Here is a 17,795-nt window from a genome sequence, read left to right on the forward strand (position 1 = left end):
GAAAAAGGTTAGAGTTTTAGATAAGGGTTTAGAACTCTGGACTTTCACTTGCAGTGGAGTATTTTCACAGTGTGATATTCATACTTAAAAAAAGGTAAAGGATCTGAATACTTCTTCTCAGTGGCTTCAGTTTGGAAACAATTGGCAAACAGATAAATGCAAACAGTGGCTTCTACACTCGATACCAAATCCTTCACCAGGTGAAAATTATTGCTCATATTTTATGAAACTCAGATGTTCTCTTTTCATTTGAGTAAACACATCAGCATTATTGAATATGATCACATCATGTTTTAATCGATTAGGATCAAACTGTTTCTCTGAGCTGTTTGTCACAAGAGGTTTGACTATCAAACAAACACATGTAATAGAATGATGTGAATTTTAAATCAATCTGAGCAATTTGACCCCAGATAATTGACAGAAGAGACGCAATCTGGTCTGAAATGTTGCATTTCAAAACACTTTATTAACATGCTTTTATCACCCTGTACAGTTTGTAGTAAAAGGCCTCACCCAACACATACACACAAACACACACACAAACTCAAAGGAGTCAAATATTTAGACATTACACAATATAAAAGCCGTGACTGAAAAAACACACTTTGAAATGACACGATCTGACAGGCAGGTTGTTGCTCTACAAACGTCCGTTAGCTGCGGAGCTACTTTGTACGGTAGTTGTTTTAAAAGAAAAAAAAAAAAAAGACATTTCCTGACTTAATTTAGCACATTTAGCAGTAACTATTCTAGACTTGAGAAATATATAAATGATCTGCAACAGTGAACAAAAACGTCAAACTTGTTATTTTGGTGTAGCTGGTAGTGCTTGGGAAATAACTACGGTAACTGCAATTGTATATGGAGTTTGGCAACTATGCAACACTGGTATTACGCTTGGAGCGATGCGCTCCACTGTGTAAACAAAGATGAATGAAGCTCTTTGTGTTGGCCGAAGGCCTGAGGGTGGCTTTAAATCCAACAACGACACCTCAAACAAGCCATTCTTGAAGTAGACATTGGCTCTGTGGTAAGTTCAACTCAAATATATTCAAACGGTGCAAAAGAAAAGGTGTAACCAAACGCTAAATCATGTAATCAACCAAATCTTAAAATCCACCAATTTGAAGCAACTTTTGTTCCACAAAAGAAGAAAAGCAGGTTGTCAAAGGAGTGTTAAGATACAGTTCCACACCACATGGCATGAATCAAATCATTAAAGTGCTCAAAATAAGAGAGATAAGTCCAACAGCTAATAATCAGACAGATATGAAACAGAATAACACAAAGAAAAGCCACGCCGAGTGTTAGAGGATACTCATCAAATGCACTGGGGAACGGCCACCATCCTGAGTGGAGTGGGCACATTCAGAAGCTTTCACGAGGCGGCTCACAGCAAAAGTCTCACCGTTTTTTTTAAATGATGCAAAGAGCTTGCTGATAGACCTCTGCAGGCCTTAGTCATCATCTGGCTTAATGAACATGTATAAAAGCTTTTTGTTAATTAAAAGATCGGAGCGAGAGAAAAGGGGCATATTGAAAAGAGAGGTGAAGATAGTGAAATTAAAGAAAATAAATTAAGCTGTCACCAGATGGAAATTATTCAGTCTGGTTGAACCTGGCCGGCCACGCTGAGAAAAGAGCTGCTGGATGCAGGTAAAAAATTATCCACACTCCTCAATCCTCTTTTTGGCTAACGAGGTCAGTGAATTAGAGGCGAGCGGCGACAGCTTTCTCAGTGGGCAGTTTTCCTCCTAGACAAAGAGACACATTTGAGATTTGCTTTTAAGGAAAGCATGATTGATTCCCTCTGGGTGCATAACGGACAGCTCGCTTCTTACCTAGAGTGTCTTCCAATGAGTTCACCATCACCTTGTTGACCTTCAACGTCACCTGATCCGCACTGGAGTAAACACATTGAGTGGTTATTATTCAGTGCAAAATCAAGTTTGAGTAGTTCCAGGGAAAGTGCTTCCCAGTCATTTTTGTTGACTATTCAGAGTAAATAAACCCCAAACTATCTTCATGGCTGGATGCTATAAGAAGTGACATTTATTTTGCTTGTGTAGCAATCAGAGCTACAACAGAAATGTGTTGTCCAACGCTGTCATTGCATGATGACAATAAATTCAATAAAAAAAAAAAATCTTTTTCAAGGGTGATGTTCAGATTGTAAAGCCCTTTGAGTAAAATTTGTGATTTTTCCCTAAATAAATTGACTTGACACAAGTGAATGAAATATTATTTACAGCTCAATTACACATTAAAAGCTGAAATTACCTGAACAAATCACCTCAAACTTTAAACCTTTATGTTACCATAATAAACTATGTTAATATGATATATTGAATATAATGACCATTATGGTCTTACACATAAAACCATTAACTCGGCTTAAAAGGTATCACACCGTGTGTGATATTAAATTCAGGTAGTTTCCAGAGGATGGTCTTCCCTCACTGATATGCTGTATACCCGTCATTAAAGTTTTGTATTTGTAGCTCGGCTTGGAAGACGAACAGGCACTCAAGGGTGATCAAAACCAACATACCCATTGACTTTCTGCACAGCTCCAAGTCTTAGAAAAGCAGCCAGAGAGTTTTTCTGAAGGTCAGATGACAACACTTCAGCATACCTGAGTCCACCTGGAGAACACACACATTTACAACATGCCATTTGTACATTTTGTAGCGGGCCAAAACCAAACAAAAAAAAGAAAAATGGCTTTTAAGGAGAAAAAACCTGCTAGAAGATGTTTGATGATGAATTTCCGGACGGCAGGAATAAACTGTTTTTCTGTCAGAGTCTCAGTGGCCTCTTCACACAGAAACCGGCACACCACCTGTAACACACACACACACACAAACTTTCTTCAACATCTCTGGTCGTTAATGAAAACAAGCAGGATGTTTGCATATATTTTAACTTGTGTACGTACGTACTGTTTATACATGCATCTGCAAAATGAAATATTAAATGCTACGTGAAATGAAGTCCATGTAAGGATATAAATATATCAAGCGGTCGGAAAAGGATACTTGGGAAATAAGCGGTGTGCTGAGTACACATGCAGTCTGAAAAAACCCTGTTATTACACGGTTAAGTTGTTTTAAAGTTTACATACGAGTCAAAGATATAGTATCAACTTAATAAAACATAATCTATATATAATGCAAATTAGAAACAGCAACTGGGCTGTAAAAACAAAATCAAATAGTTCAGAAACATTCTGAAAGTAAAAAGAGGCTTTGAGTCAACGTGCAGACACACTCTTCTTTTTCTTGAACTGATTACTGTGCACACAACTACCCTTCTGTATACAAAACCACACTACCAACCGCCTCGTGTCTCCCTCACCTGGTATCCTTGCAAGAAGGGCTCCAGCATACTGATGAGGAAGGCCAGTGCTCTGTGTCCTCCTTCAGTCACCACAACCTCCTGCTGGGTAACCTGCAGAGCTCCGGTCTTCACCAGCAGGTAGCTGGCCTCCTCAAAGTCCTTCAGAGCACAGAGCGACGTATGAAAGCTGTGGCCATCCATACAGTCAAATATTTACAACAGAGCCATTCACTTCTATACATTCATTTCAAGCACAGCAGTATCTGAATGGGGCTTCTTACCTGCACTGTAGCTCCAGGACAGAGGATGAACTCATTGGAAAACATGTTTCTTAGGAAGCTGAAACTGTTGAAGACCTCCTCTGCAAAACACATCATGATGAGCACGCAGCCAATACCAGCCAATATGATATGTATGATAGGTGGCTTTTCATTGTTAATGTACGAAAAGAAAAAAGGCCTTAAAAAAAAAAAAAGGGACAAAAATCAACTTCATGTTGTGGAAATTCTAGTGTGAAACTAGAACAATAAGATTAAATAATTAAATGTGTAGTTTAAAGCATTACTAAGCAGGCAAACAGAGTGTGTGTGTGTGTGTGTGTGTGTGTGTGTGTGTGTGTGTGTGTGTGTGTGTGTGTGTGTGTGTGTGTGTGTGTGTGTGTCTCTCTCTCTCAGTCTTACGTTTCTGGTTGGAGGAAGTAGCGTGGATGGCTGAGGCCAGCAGCGCCGGCCGGAGGAAGACGTGCAGCGCCTGGTTCCTGTAGGAAGCGCAGGAGAGGACGATGACCGCCCGGCTCAAGAGCTTCTCTTCCGGAGTGGCGGCGCTGGGAGGATCCCCTGGTCCCACTGGTTGTCCTCCTTCTTCAGTGTAAAGTTCAGTGTCAGGAAATGCCACAACTGTTCTTTTTATCATTTCATGCATTGGTAACACTTCTTTTTAAGCTATTTAGTATTAATGAGCAGTATATAAACATTTAACAACATAGTAATACACAGTTGTAATAATATACTTGTTGACTAATAGGGCACATTGTTATAAACTTAGAATTTTCCTTATATCGGCTTAAAAATACATCATAGTCTGTTGTAAACCTTTTATTATATAGTGATTATGAAAGCTAAATTACAAGGTTAAAAGGTCAGTGTTTAACTCTGTATCCTCAATTGTTTCACTTCACTGGGGATTATTTTGTATTTTCTTTCTTCATCGTATGTTCACATTTTGTGTGCTTTATTTTTTTTATCTTATTTTCTTGGTCTATTTTTTGCTTATTCCAAAGCTCTTTCTGATGCATGTCTTGTATGAAAGGTGCTAGACAAAGAGAGTTTTATTGTGAGTTGTATTATTATTGTTATGATGTGTATTATTAAGTGACAGCTAAATGCCTTAAATGTACTCTGCAACCTCATTTTGTTGAGTTACCCTGATGTTACATGAAAAACAGAAATAGACGGCAAGAAACACAAACAAACAAACACAGACCTTGTTCCACTGCCAGCTGGACTTTTCCCTCACTGATCCTCACTAGACCTTGATGCAGGGAAAGACTGGAGGACACTACTTCTGATGGAGTAATTTGGTCTAAAGGAGAGAGAAAGTACCCACTTGAGCACACAGAGAGCCAGCAGTACGACTGTGAACCTTTAAGTAGCGGGCACGTTAAGTACCGGGCCAGTGAAGGAAGGCTCCGTACTGCCGGGAAAGGTCCCTGAGCCACACGGCCTGTGCCGTCAGCTTGCCCAGCGCGACCCCCCGTTTCTGCCCGGCCGCCTGGTTCTGGAGCAGCAGGGAGGCCAGAAGGACCCACGGCTTCAGGACCATGTTCTCCTCCTGGGCCCGCACCAGCTTGTAGGCCGAGTCATTCACAAAGCTGTGGATGTCCTCGTCGGGCTTCCCCGGGATGTGTCTTGAATGGAAATATTACAGTTAATTCATGTTTTTAGTAGCATGAAAAAAGTAAAGCTCTAATAGCTGTGAAAGTTCTGATAGCTGACCCATTGTTACAATATACATCCGAACTAGAATGAAGAGCAGACCTGAGGCGTTTATTGGAGATTTTGCATGAATATTAACTCCGCACAATACACAGGGGAAATGCAAACATACGACGTCCTACTGTTCTTTAGACTACACACAACATGTATTGTTGAGATATCATACCTTGGTACGAGGTTGAACTGGCAGCGGTTCACTTTGCCCTCGGCTAAACTCCTAACAGACACAGGTTGACCAAAGTACACATGGATACTGCCGTAGTCTTCACTGAGGATCTTTCTGGCTTTGAACAGACCCTACAGAAGAAATGAATAACAAGAACTAGCGATGAGCAGAGAGCCACATCGCAGCACATGTGTGCAGGCTGCAAAATATTACGTATAAGGGTTTTGCATAACAATAAATAGCAACTGTGTTTCCATTTCCTGATTGCACAAAACACTTCAAGTTTTCTTCTCAAGTATGAGGCATATTTTCTTTTCAGGAGAGTTGCACAGAATCCCTTTAAATAATTCCATAGTTAAGGGAAACTAACTTTCACAGCAGGGCAATTGGTCACACGTGTTTTGTCTGAGCCGGCTATCGTTTCACAAAGTTGGCCAAGAAGACGAGAACACCAAATTCTTTAGAAGAGTAAATATGTTATACATCTGGAGGTATACAATCAAAGAAAGCATTGGTAACTTTACTTTCATGATTGCAGACTAACTGGACAGTGACTGAAATTATTATAGTTTTTTTTCAGTGAACAAATTGATATCCAAATTGTTAAGGGCGCTTAAACATGAAGTGGGTCCCGTCTATCACCCTGCACATCTTTGATAATCCGGCAACTTTAAAGAGGTGCCGTGTCTCATCCCCAAACTTCATCACCAATGGGCATTTGAAAATTGATGAATGAAGCGGCACACCGTTGGACATGAAATACCTCACCTTTTACTGACTGGAAAGATCCTGTAGCATATAACTGTGGATAGATCACTAATAGCAAAGGAGCTTAAAGTGCACAGCTGCAGAAAGTATGTTCCATTTTACCTGATTAGTGTTGTGATTGGCTGTTACCATTGCATACACAGATAACTCTACAATGTTATACTGTCACTGTTACGGTCAAATATAATGTGAAATCACTCAATCATCATTAAGCCTATCCATTGCGCATGTTTCCTTACTTTGGGTGCTGAGACCTTTTGTGCAACTGTTTAACTAGCTGTTGGAAGAAAAAACATATTAACTATTAATCAATTCCTGTTTCACAGTTATATTAATAATCATATGTTCTGTTTATTAATCATATACTGTGTAAAGGCTTGTGGCTTCTCATTTGACCTACTTTCCTGTTAAAACATACATATGCTTTTCAAGTGACCTTCTGATAGTCATGAGACTGGGGATGCCTACATGTCTCTGTTTTGGGAACATACGGTTCCTTGGTATTATATGGCCATGCCGATGCAAGGTAATCTAAAGACGTCATGAGAGCTTCTGTGATTGTATCATTCATGTATTTAAGAGGTAACTCTTTGCTCGTTCAGAGAGCAGCCCAGGATACGCAATTCACATATCATGTTGTGCAATTCTTCTGTGCTCCTTCCTTGCGACGAATAAATGTCCTGATCAATGATTTTACCACCAGGTGTCGAGTACATTTTTCTAACACTAGCTCTCAGGGATTCCTTTAGAATAAGACCGTAAATACTTAAGAGAACATTTTAAGGAAACCATGAAGAAAAGACTTAAGGGTGTTTTGTGCAACGTATTGTATTTTGAGGAAACATTAACTCTGACTTGAAGTGTTTTGTGAAACCGGCCACAGACGTTTAAATGACTCACTGAAGTGGACTCCTTGGGTTTGGGAATACCCAACAGCTCTCTGGCATAAAGAGTCTCCTCCAAGATCCTCTCATAGCTGATGCTGACTGGGACCACGCTCACGTCAAACACCTCGCCTTTAAGGAACGGATCCATGGCTATATTCAACAGACCTGGGAGAGGACAGAGAGATGAGGGTGGCAGGAAAAGCTTTATGGAATAAAATGTGTCTCGTCAGTTGCATCGCAGAAAATTGGAAATTTGCAGAACCATGTATGTATAATTATCTTGGATATTTGCTAATAAATAATGATGACTTATTTTACAACATTTTCACTTTTTTGTCACATATATGTTCATCCAACTGCAGATGTCCGACAGATAACTTGTGGATTTAGCGTTTCATTTTTCCCATTTAAAGCTCGGAGAGTTCACAGTTGCTTTTGCTTGTACCTTACCCAACTTTGGAGTCAAAGACTTGGACGTCCGGCTTCTGGTGCCCTCTAGAAAAAATTCAACTGGTGCAAATCCAGTCTAAAAATAAAACCCAAATCATAAAATAATCAGTACAATAAACTGTTGCTGTCATTGTGAACTAACTGAAGAAAAAAGCTTTTATAATACCATAGAAATGGCCTCACACAAAAATGCCACGACTCCACCACCTTAGTACAAGAAAAGGTCACTTCTTAACTGGGAAAAAAAGATGTATGAGGAAAGAAAGTTCTCCACACCTTCAGCATGGTCTTGACGTACTCCGAGAAGACAGCCCAGTACATCTTGTCCCCACCAAATGACCTCCGGATGAAGAACGCTCCAGACATCCGGAGCATCTCCCCAATAAATTTCATCCCCATGAAGTCTGCAGGGACAAACCAACTGTTGGGGTATGTGCAACTCATGACGGTGTTGACCTGTATCATATTAAGGAGTGTTACCGTTATTCTGGCCGTAATTTGACTCATTTAAACTAAATATAATACTAAATATGCTTCAGTTCAAACCAATTGTCGTATGTACAGATTCAAAAACATGCTATAATATAGAACCAACACCTTTCTAAAACAGAGTCAACATTATGTGCTTGTAACTCAGTGGATGTCGGTCTCTTCCGTACTTACCCATGCCGGCAGCAATGACAGGCAGAGTCAGGTCGTAGGTGTACAGGAGGTATGACATCAGCAGGAAGTCCATGTAACTGCGGTGGCTGGGCAACAGGACCACCGGGTGCTCGTGAATGGCCTGCTGGAGCTGAGGACAAAGCAAAGAGGAGATGAGGCGTGCATTTGTCTGCGTCAACCGTTTCACTCTCACTCTTGTTCTTCGGGTCCAATGTCTCACCCTCCGGATGCCCTCTTCGTTCACACAGATGCTCCTGAACAAGGATTTGAAGGCCTTGGTGAGTGTGAAGGCAAAGAAGCGAACAGTGTTGAGCTGCAGACAGTGAGCCATCTCATCCAAGATGGCGGACGCCTCCTCCTGGACGGCATCAGTCTCCCTGCCCGACTCTTTGGAAACCTGGACCATTCAAAATAAAAAGGGTCAATTGAAACAATAATTACATTTTAAGCCTAATACATACAATTATAAATGTATTTGAGATCTGAAGACCAAAGCATGGTACTGGTTTTCTACAACTTTGTAGTTTGAGAGTTTCATGGTCATATGCATTTACAGAGAAACAGTCGTTGGCGATGCACATGTTCGATCTCAGGCTCCCTCAAACAATGCTCATTAAATATAAAGTGAAAAATGTGAGTGCAAAAGTGGAAATATATGGATTAAATACAATATATAAACATCATATATATTTGTTATGCTAGAAAGGTGAACAGTAATTGCAAAATGAATAACCTGGTATTTGCTATGTATCTGCAGCCTTAAAAAAAATTATACTTCTGTATCTTACAGTTATGAACCATTTGTGTTATAAACTAGGAATCTACTTTCTGTTAATTAGATATGAAAATGTATATGTCTGTACTAACTTGAAATACGGTTTAATATTTAAACCTACTAGTAATACAGCTGTATGAAATGTTTTCGCTGCAAGCTGATGAATAAATAAATGTATCTATATAAAGAGAAGAACAAAGTTAATTAATTCTTGTCTACCGTATGAGTCCATGCAGAAATCCTTACGATGAAGCCGCCAGGTCACTAAATCAGACAATAAAGACTAGAAACTAAAGAAAAAGATGCACTTCTCTTAATAACGTTTGAGTGTAATCTTGAGACCACGTCCATCAGGCATAACCAGAACGTCAACCTGCCGTCAGACCACCTCACTCTCACCTGGCTGATGACATAGTGCAGTGTATCCGACTGGAGCACCATGCTCTTCAGCATGCTGGGTGTACAGGCCGCCACGCCTTTGTAGAGAACCGGAGTGTAGCACCTGAGGGCGTATCTCACGTCACTGGAGTTCCTCCTCTCCTCCAAAATGTCCTCAAAGTCATCCCTCTTCTTCAGCATAGGGTCTCTTTGCTATTAAAAGCAAAACATAATAGAATCAAGACATAGACCCATATTACTTAGTTGTGCATTACTGAAACCCTAAAATATTGTAACATATTGTTGACAAATTCACAGTACTGAGCAGTAAAGACATAAAAGCATTACAATGTTGTTGCTGTACTTGTAGGTGGAGGTAACTGCAACTGCATTTGATCAGTTTAATCCATAACAATACCTCATTTGTAACATATAATACACATATTGGGAGTTTAATTAACTATGGTGAAGTAAAAACACGAAAAGTGCAATATTTCCCTCTGAAATGTTTCAGAGTTGGCAGTAATACATGGAGAAGCTATTGTTTGGAAACACTGTTGCATCTGCAGGGAATAAGTTTACTATTGGACACAATTAAAATGTGACGAACCAAAAATAAACACATCATACGCTTCTATGTTCTATGCAAAGAAAACATCCTGCAGGATACACATTAAAGAAATGCAAAGTGTGATTACTTAATAGTGATTGTATCGGTGACAAAATGCCACACAACAAAATTGCCAAATGAAAGACCCCTTCACTGTTCGTGTCGATGCCGTTTCGTTACATACGTGCATTAATTCGGATTTGATCCGTTTGCGTGTCTAACGTCAAGCAGACAGCGCTGAGCCACCGCGGACAGCTAGCCGAGTGAGCTCAGCCAGCGGCGAAGTGAAGCGAAGCATACGTACCGAATAAACATCGCCGGATGCCATTCTTTGTCACTATTTACAAACTCATATACGCTGCGACCCGTGAACTCATACGTCCAGGGGTGTTTGTGCAGTTCCCCCCTCTTAATATATAAAACACGTTTAGGTTAGTTGTTAACAGGAGAACTTCACATGGGCGTATTAACTGGCGTTTCAGTGGCATTTCCGGAACTACGGTGGCCGGAAAGGATCACCTATCGTCACACGTGCTTTAGCGTTACGTTGTATGTTGTCAAACGGCGGATATCGTTGAGTCCCGAGAAGTAATAGGTTTTGTTTTCCTGTTTTCCTGTTTCTACCATTAGCTTAAAATGAACGGAAAAGAAGACGAAGATTGTTTGTTTCTTGAGAACGTTTTGGATACACTTTACGAGTTTGGTAAGTGCTGTTAGCTAGATATGCTAGGTTTACTAGCATGCCTCGAAAGGCTGTGTGTTGTTGGTTAACTCCTATCTTACTTGGTTGGCCGTGGGTCCCCTAACTCTATATTACGGTTTAAAACTAGAATAATGTATTCGTTGTGTCACGTTCGTAATTCGGCTAACAATATTGAACTGACGTTAATCAAAGATCCCCGTTTGTCCCGTGCATGGCTCGTCTCCGATCACAGCACAAACACGTTCAATCCAGTAAAAGGTGATTGTTTATAACACCATTATGACATTATTAACTTTGTAAAGGTAGAATGTGCGGCAGAGTTATCATGTTGTATTGCCTACATTGTATTAATGTGTAATTAACAGAGACGCATGCTGACTTAATATTCAGCTATTGTCTTGTGTGCTTAATTGATCGTGTTTCCCAAAAAGTTGCAGGGACTTGAGGGAGACTTTCATTTCATGTTCTTGTTGTTGACCGATGTTTCAGATGATGGACCAGCATCCAAAACGAAGCTCAAGTCTCAGAAGAAGAAGAAAAGAAAAATATATGAGGAGGAAGCAGAAGAAGAGGAGTTACCTGCAGTCAAAGATATCTGCAGGGACTCTGAAGACAACAATGTGAATAATGTTGGCTCTGAACAGCAGCAACAACAACAACAACAACCACCGACGGAGCAAACAGGTGGGCAGCATAGCAACAAGCTGAGGAACAGCCCCACACGCATGTGATGGATCTACCCTCCATTGACTCATCTTGTTTTCAGGAATCAAGCCAGAGGCATCCAGATAATTTGTCATATTAATGTTTGAAAATGCTACTCGTAGCACTTAAGCCTATGTATCAATTTTTGATTCAGCATCTCTACATATGCACAGCTGTCAATGACCAAATATATGGACAATATGTATTTAAATGAGTCACGTCCTGCTCAGGTCCAACCATCAAGCGGGTAAGCGATGTGAAGGTTGTAACCTATCAGGACCCCAGAAAGAACCGGAAAACCAAGCAGACTACAGCGCCCGACAAAATACCCGTAAGTCTACTACTTTAGCTCACCATGGACTTCCTTTATACTAAAGGAAGGTGCATTAATCAACTGTGCATTGTCTTGCCCCGTCAGTGCTAAAGATCGAAGAGAAGCATATTGGAAAATGTGCATCCATAATATAATTGAAGAACCATTACATTGTTTTTTTCAACCAAATGTTCAAACCCCAAATATATTCAGTTTTCTATCATACACAACACAAAAATCAATTAAATCCTAACATTTGAAAAGCTGGAACTAACGAACGTTTAACTTTTTTTGCCTGGAAAATGGTACTATGATTAATAAGAAAAGAGCAGAGATCAACTGTTTTAATACATTCTATTTAAAAAAAATATTGCATTGAAATTATCCAAACTTTAGCATTTTGCCATCATCTGTACTGAGAAAATGATCAGTCGTTTGCACTGCATTTTATACTGTGTGTTGCTGGTCAGAACTGGTGATGCAGAATTGATGTACATCAGAAAGGGAAGTTTCGTTATGGCACTAAATATATTGCTTCAGAGGATTGAACCGTAGCCAAATAGATGGTGGAGGAAAGGAAGTGAATTTTCCTTTGCAAGAGAGGTGACAACATCCTCTTCCTCTGCGACATGAAGCTACAGAGTTAATGAAAAATGTGGCCATTTGCTCACTAGCACTTGATTTGACATCAAGTAGTCTATTTGTGCAAATTGCAGAACCCGTTCCATCGCTGACATTTTGAAACCTAACCTCCAGTCAACATATTCTCTGTTAATGTACTTCTTGTCACCATCCATTCGCTTCACTTTCCTCTTGTCTTTTATGTGTCGTCCTCACTCCAAGGCCCTTCAGAAGATGGCGGAGGAGAACGAGAGCGACCAGCTAGAAGTGCTCAACCTGGAAAAGGTGATGTGTTGTTGTTGTTGTTGTTGTTGTTTTTATAAAGAGATTTGTTTCTTATCATGGCTTAATTTTGGAGCTGCTTTGTTATGTGGAAATTGTCACCTAACTCACTTTCACTATATTTGTTGGCATCAGTCTCGTCTTGAGGTCCATCGGTTTGGAATCACGGGCTATAAGAAGGAGCAGCAGCGGGTTTTTGAACAAGACAGAGCGATCATGCTGGGAGCCCGAGTAAGGAAAACAGTTTTTCTCAAGTCCTGTACCTATTTAGTCGCAAAGTGACCAGTTTACGAGTAAATCATTTTGTTTCTAATCAGGCTCCCAAGAAGGACTACGTCAACTACAAGATGCTGCAGCAGCGGATCCAAGACAAGAAGCAGAAGGCAAAGGAGGAGGTTCAGACGGTAAGACCCGCCCCTTCAGTCGGTCGGCCTCAGGTTTAACACTAACTGCTCCGGCTTTACTTGTATTATATGCAGATGTATTTTATTATTTAAAATAGAGATGTGTTTCCATTACATCCTAAACACATTTTAAATGTGTTCAAATAAACACAACAGTGGTAATAAAGAAGAAACCTCCACCTGTTCTTATTATACCCCGTGTCGTCACTTTGTAGGACCTGAAGAAAAAGAAGAAGAAGCCGAATAATCAAAGGTGGGTGAAGGCAGCTCCTCTGACTATATCTGTAAACATTTTGCACTAGCGTTTGATACGTAGATATCACATGGCAGTAGGGTGGTGTAAAGAGTATTGAAACCAACATTTCAAGACCAAACATCAGCAAACATCGTCTTTGTACGAGTGTTTTTTAATCTGTTTTCTATTGAGATATCGTACATGCAGTAATTATCTGAGTAGTTTTCGCAAGCTCAATATTCATCCTTCATTAAAAAAATATTCATAATTTATGGATTGAAAACACAGCACTAGTGTTTTGGTTTAGTGTAACGAAATGGACAGATACTTGTTGTCTTGTCGCGTCGGAGTGGTTGAAACTTGTGTGTGACTGTGCTGCCTTCTTCACTAGGGCCAAGAAGAAGAACGTGTCCTCTACTTCTGGTTCTGGCTCGGCCCCCACGGGTCAGGTGGGCCGCTTCAAGAACGGCATGCTGATGCTCAGCTCCATGGAGATCCAGAAAATCAAAGGCAACAAGAAACGCAAGTAGGCAAGTGTGTTCTTGTACTTTTCGCTAATGATCTCAAAGGAATTAAGAGATCTGGTGCACCAAAGTTTGGACACTTCGGAGTTGAGGATTAATGTTTCATGGTTTAAATATGTGTGTTTGTGTTTGCAGGTGCGTGACGATATCCTCCAGGATGGAAAAACACAAGCAGACCAGAGAAAGAAGTGGCTTCCTAACACCATCAGTGACTCATCTCACTGCAGGACTGTTTGCAGTGTTATGAGGGAGAGCACGAGAGCCGAATACAACGTGAGCTCGAGGGCTGATTTCCAGAGGACTCAACTGCAGTGAGATACAGGACAGTGTTGCTGGAGACCGACTGTGGAGACAAGAATCCAATTTACCGATCCTCAAAGTGGACCCCGACTGGGCCGAGTGGCAGGATGTAGATGCACAAAACTGGAGACTTTGGTCAAATCATATTCCATCACAGTTAATTTATTTTCTTTTTATAAATAACCCCAAAAAAACAAAAGAAGACATTTGCGTTTCTTGTGTTTTACACGGTAAAGGTGTTTAAATAATGCAGGTACAATGCATTTCTCATATACAAACCATGTAGTTGTACAAAACATTTACATTGGCAGGAAGGGAGGGGATCATAACAGTACAGAGGAGGGTAATCATTAAAAAAAAATATGTACACAAAAGTTAAATCCTTACAGATGTTTTCATGAAAAGACACACAAACATGAGAGTAGTTTTTCTCCCTTTTTATAAACCCTTGCATGTATGTACACTACTTCTTGACGGACCCAAGAAGCTGCGTTCGAGGTGAAAACGAGTAGAGATCTTTATAGATTTAATTTGTTCAAGAGAAAACATTGACAGCTGATGGATTTTGAGCGACGATGGCGAAACACGAGTTGTAATCTGGCAGTGTGCGGCCGGGTGAGGTCACAAAATCTCACACCGTTTTTTTTAAAGCAGCTTTTGTTTTATTTATACATTTCAAAGAAGAAGAAACAGCACAAAGAAATATGAAGCTCATCTGCAGCACATTGTTCTTAAACTGTAAGCAAGTCTGTATTATGTTGAGATTTTAACCTTTTTTTATTTTAACCTTTATATATATATATATATATAATCAGTAGCCATTCAACTTTTATAGTGATCAAATTGAAGAGGGCAATAATACAAAAGAAAATAAATATGCAATTCAATATATTTACACACTTTTATAGAGTAAATAAATCTGCAATTATTTCAGTTAAACAGCTTACAGCAGTGACATGCTCTTTCCCCCAGCACTACATCTTGAAGTTAAATTGAATCTCACATTCATGGGTGGGTAAGTGTTGGGGTAAAGGGACATGCCATACAAGCACTCTTACAATACCATATCTAGACCGGAGTGACTACAATGTGACTCTTTGAAAATATGTGATTTTTGCCACAAAAAGCATAGTTTTGATATTAATTTACGAAATAACTGTATGCAGCACGGAAACGACGTAACCTCATTTGACCTGATGCACATGTCTGACTTCCTGAAGCTCCACCTCACACCTTCAGCTTCGGCTCCCTCCGGTCATGATTGCCTCTGCACCACTCTAACATCAACACAGCCCCGCAGACATGTAACCCCAAATCATCCGGACTCTCAGACGACGGGAAAGCATCCCCTCTGGGTCTGTGATAGATGTCTCACTTCGCCTGTGGGCCTATAATCTATTCCTGGTTAGGGCAAAGTCAATCCTGGGCGGCAGGTTGCTCGTCTGGTGTGGGAGGACGGTCAGAGCCGAGCAACCTCACGTGATGCAGATATAGACCTCGGGTGAAAAGATGGCAGTCTGGGGCACGTGAGGATAAATTCTCCTTAGGGTGATAAATGCTTGCTTTCTGGGTCGGGAGGAACTGGTTCAAGTCCTGATGCTGATGGTGCATTCATGTCATGTGGGAAAGATGGTAAACGTATAGGCTTAGTTTCAGTTGGTAAACCAAACGCCAATTGAAATTCAAATAAAAGGATTTATTGTTAGCAAGGAAATAATTAAATCTGCAATAACTGCTTCTTTTTTTTTTACCCCTTTGGTGGCATCAAAAACAAAGGTGTGACAACACTAACATCGCCTTTAGTCGATGTGGTGAACGTATTAGCAAACAGTTGTTCATTTACACACCCAGCAGACATTTAGCAACATTATCTTTCATTAGGAGCTGTGTTCTTGCCAACAGACAAATGTAGCAAAATTATCTCACTTTTGGCTCTAGTTTTGGTCTACCAACACCGTAGAGAAATATGTGATTCTTTAGCTGCTAAATACTTTTTGGGGGGGGGGGCCTGCTGCAGCCAAAAAACAATGCGATGAGTAGTTGAGAGTGAACAGTAAAGTTAAAGAAAGCCAAAACAATTAACTGAAAGCTCCGTCAAGATGAGCAGAACTACAGAGTCTGGAATAATTATCTGGGTACATCACTATGAGTGATTCACATTAATCACTTGATCCATATATAAATGTAAAACAATCTTTCCCACATCGTTTGAATGCATCATCAGGTGCAAATATATATAAATACATAATCGCATTCCCATCTCACAAAAAGGCTCCATCAGTAGTCTTCAGTAGTATTGAACCAAAATTCAAATATATAACCTTATTATACTACTCTAATGCTCTTCAATTAAATACATTCTTTAAAATAAAGATACAGGCCAACGCATGTGTATCATGTTTCTGTTGTATTGAAAATAGACCTATATAGAATAGATTCATTCCAGTAAGAAATGCCTTCTTTAATTTATAGTATTTACTGTTCAGTCACCTGGCATATTTAAAGTTTGTGTTGAACTGAGAATTTTAAAGAATTTGGGTGTGTTAAGCAGCATGTAATTGCTGCCCGCACTCATAATAATATGTAAACTAATATAAAAAACTTGTAAAAATGTAAATGACTATGCTATTCTATGTCCCTGATCAGATGTTTGAGATAGTTGACGATATAAGTTATAGTAGGAGATGTAAATCTGACAAAATTATTGCTGACACTGTTAAAACAAGTCAGCGACTAAAGGTATGAAATCACAGTCGGGTATTATGAAACAACAAGATAAGTTCATGGATCCTGTTGTGGCCACCATCCACCAGCAGAGGGCAAACTGTCGTAGCAGTTGGCTTCAACATCACTCATTTTAAAGACGGCACACTATTTACATTACAGCTTCTGATATTTTGTAAACTTCTTTGACGCTTAATCCATGCTTAATATCTCACATTATAGTCATAACTCACATATTTACATTTGTTTTCCAGTCACAGATAAGCCCAATATTTGTATGGCAGGTGTGTCTAAAAGTGTCTCTCTCACACAACATTATAGGGAATAGAAATATTTCAGATATTGTAATGAAGATTAAATAAATCAGCAAAAGTCTCCATCCACTGCTGCATTAATTGTGAAATATATACGGGTATACTGTATCTTTAAACAGCATCTTACATCCGGAGTCACAGTGGTTTGGTTGAATTTTGAGGAGATGGTTTTCAGCGCGACATTTAAAAGGTGCCTGAAAGAGATTCTACTGAGAGATGAGCACAGAATAAAAATGACCATGCGACAACTTTTGATATATTAGCGTAGCTGTTGTTCTTGTTCAAATTTAAATATAAAAAAAGTGAGGTTTGGCTCAGCTCCATTTAATTTCAGTGTTTTTTTCTGACATTCATCCATCAAGGTGAAACCCTGTCCTCTTGAGTCAGGCTGAATACAGAGCCTGGGAGAGGCTGCAGGGAACACATCAAACCAGGAAATGCTCCTGTCGGCCATTAATCACTCTCCTTCACTTTGATTCATTTAACAGACGGTTGGCACACAATTTTGTATTTTTGGTAACCAAATTAACACAATCTTTAAAATTGCATAAAATGCTGAATTCATATTTTAACCTCGAATGGTTTAGTCCTGACACACTTGTGCTGCTCAGTCAAATTTCAATCACAGAACTTAATG

General features: G+C 39.8%; 2 protein-coding genes across 3 annotated transcripts; one reads left to right on the plus strand and one right to left on the minus strand.

Annotated features, from left to right (window-relative positions):
- Nucleotides 1-497: 497 nt before the first annotated feature.
- gnpat (glyceronephosphate O-acyltransferase) lies at nt 498-10,361 on the minus strand (the record flags this gene model as incomplete). The annotated part of the gene is made up of 17 exons (XM_079214667.1): nt 498-1,757; nt 1,845-1,906; nt 2,555-2,648; nt 2,746-2,845; nt 3,361-3,501; nt 3,624-3,703; nt 4,023-4,202; nt 4,825-4,923; nt 5,010-5,248; nt 5,503-5,633; nt 7,171-7,322; nt 7,608-7,683; nt 7,884-8,011; nt 8,271-8,400; nt 8,491-8,667; nt 9,445-9,636; nt 10,338-10,361. The coding sequence occupies 17 exons, from the start codon at nt 10,359-10,361 to the stop codon at nt 1,714-1,716; spliced, it is 2,049 nt and encodes a 682-aa protein (XP_079070793.1). The 3' UTR covers nt 498-1,713.
- Nucleotides 10,362-10,597: 236 nt separating this feature from the next.
- fsaf1 (40S small subunit processome assembly factor 1) lies at nt 10,598-14,649 on the plus strand. Of its 2 annotated transcripts, none has more exons than XM_079214760.1 (9): nt 10,598-10,736; nt 11,226-11,420; nt 11,672-11,772; nt 12,598-12,660; nt 12,793-12,888; nt 12,975-13,061; nt 13,277-13,314; nt 13,688-13,826; nt 13,956-14,649. In XM_079214760.1, the coding sequence occupies exons 1-8, from the start codon at nt 10,670-10,672 to the stop codon at nt 13,824-13,826; spliced, it is 786 nt and encodes a 261-aa protein (XP_079070886.1). In that variant the 5' UTR covers nt 10,598-10,669; the 3' UTR covers nt 13,956-14,649. The 2 variants fall into 2 exon arrangements, with proteins under 2 accessions (XP_079070886.1, XP_079070885.1); XM_079214759.1 differs by having other exon boundaries at nt 13,688-13,822.
- The last annotated feature ends 3,146 nt before the right edge of the window (nt 14,650-17,795 follow it).

This window comes from Taurulus bubalis (genome assembly GCF_910589615.1).
Source record: "Taurulus bubalis genome assembly, chromosome: 3".
Taxonomy (NCBI): domain Eukaryota; kingdom Metazoa; phylum Chordata; class Actinopteri; order Perciformes; family Cottidae; genus Taurulus; species Taurulus bubalis.

What these genes read in the sequence shown, in the direction of transcription:
- fsaf1 (XM_079214759.1), top strand. Translation starts at nt 10,670, where the DNA reads ATGAACGGAAAAGAAGACGAAGATTGTTTGTTTCTTGAGAACGTTTTG. An exon ending in GGATACACTTTACGAGTTTG is followed by an intron (nt 10,737 to 11,225) that starts GTAAGTGCTGTT and finishes CCGATGTTTCAG; the next exon opens with ATGATGGACCAGCATCCAAA. An exon ending in CGATCATGCTGGGAGCCCGA is followed by an intron (nt 12,889 to 12,974) that starts GTAAGGAAAACA and finishes GTTTCTAATCAG; the next exon opens with GCTCCCAAGAAGGACTACGT.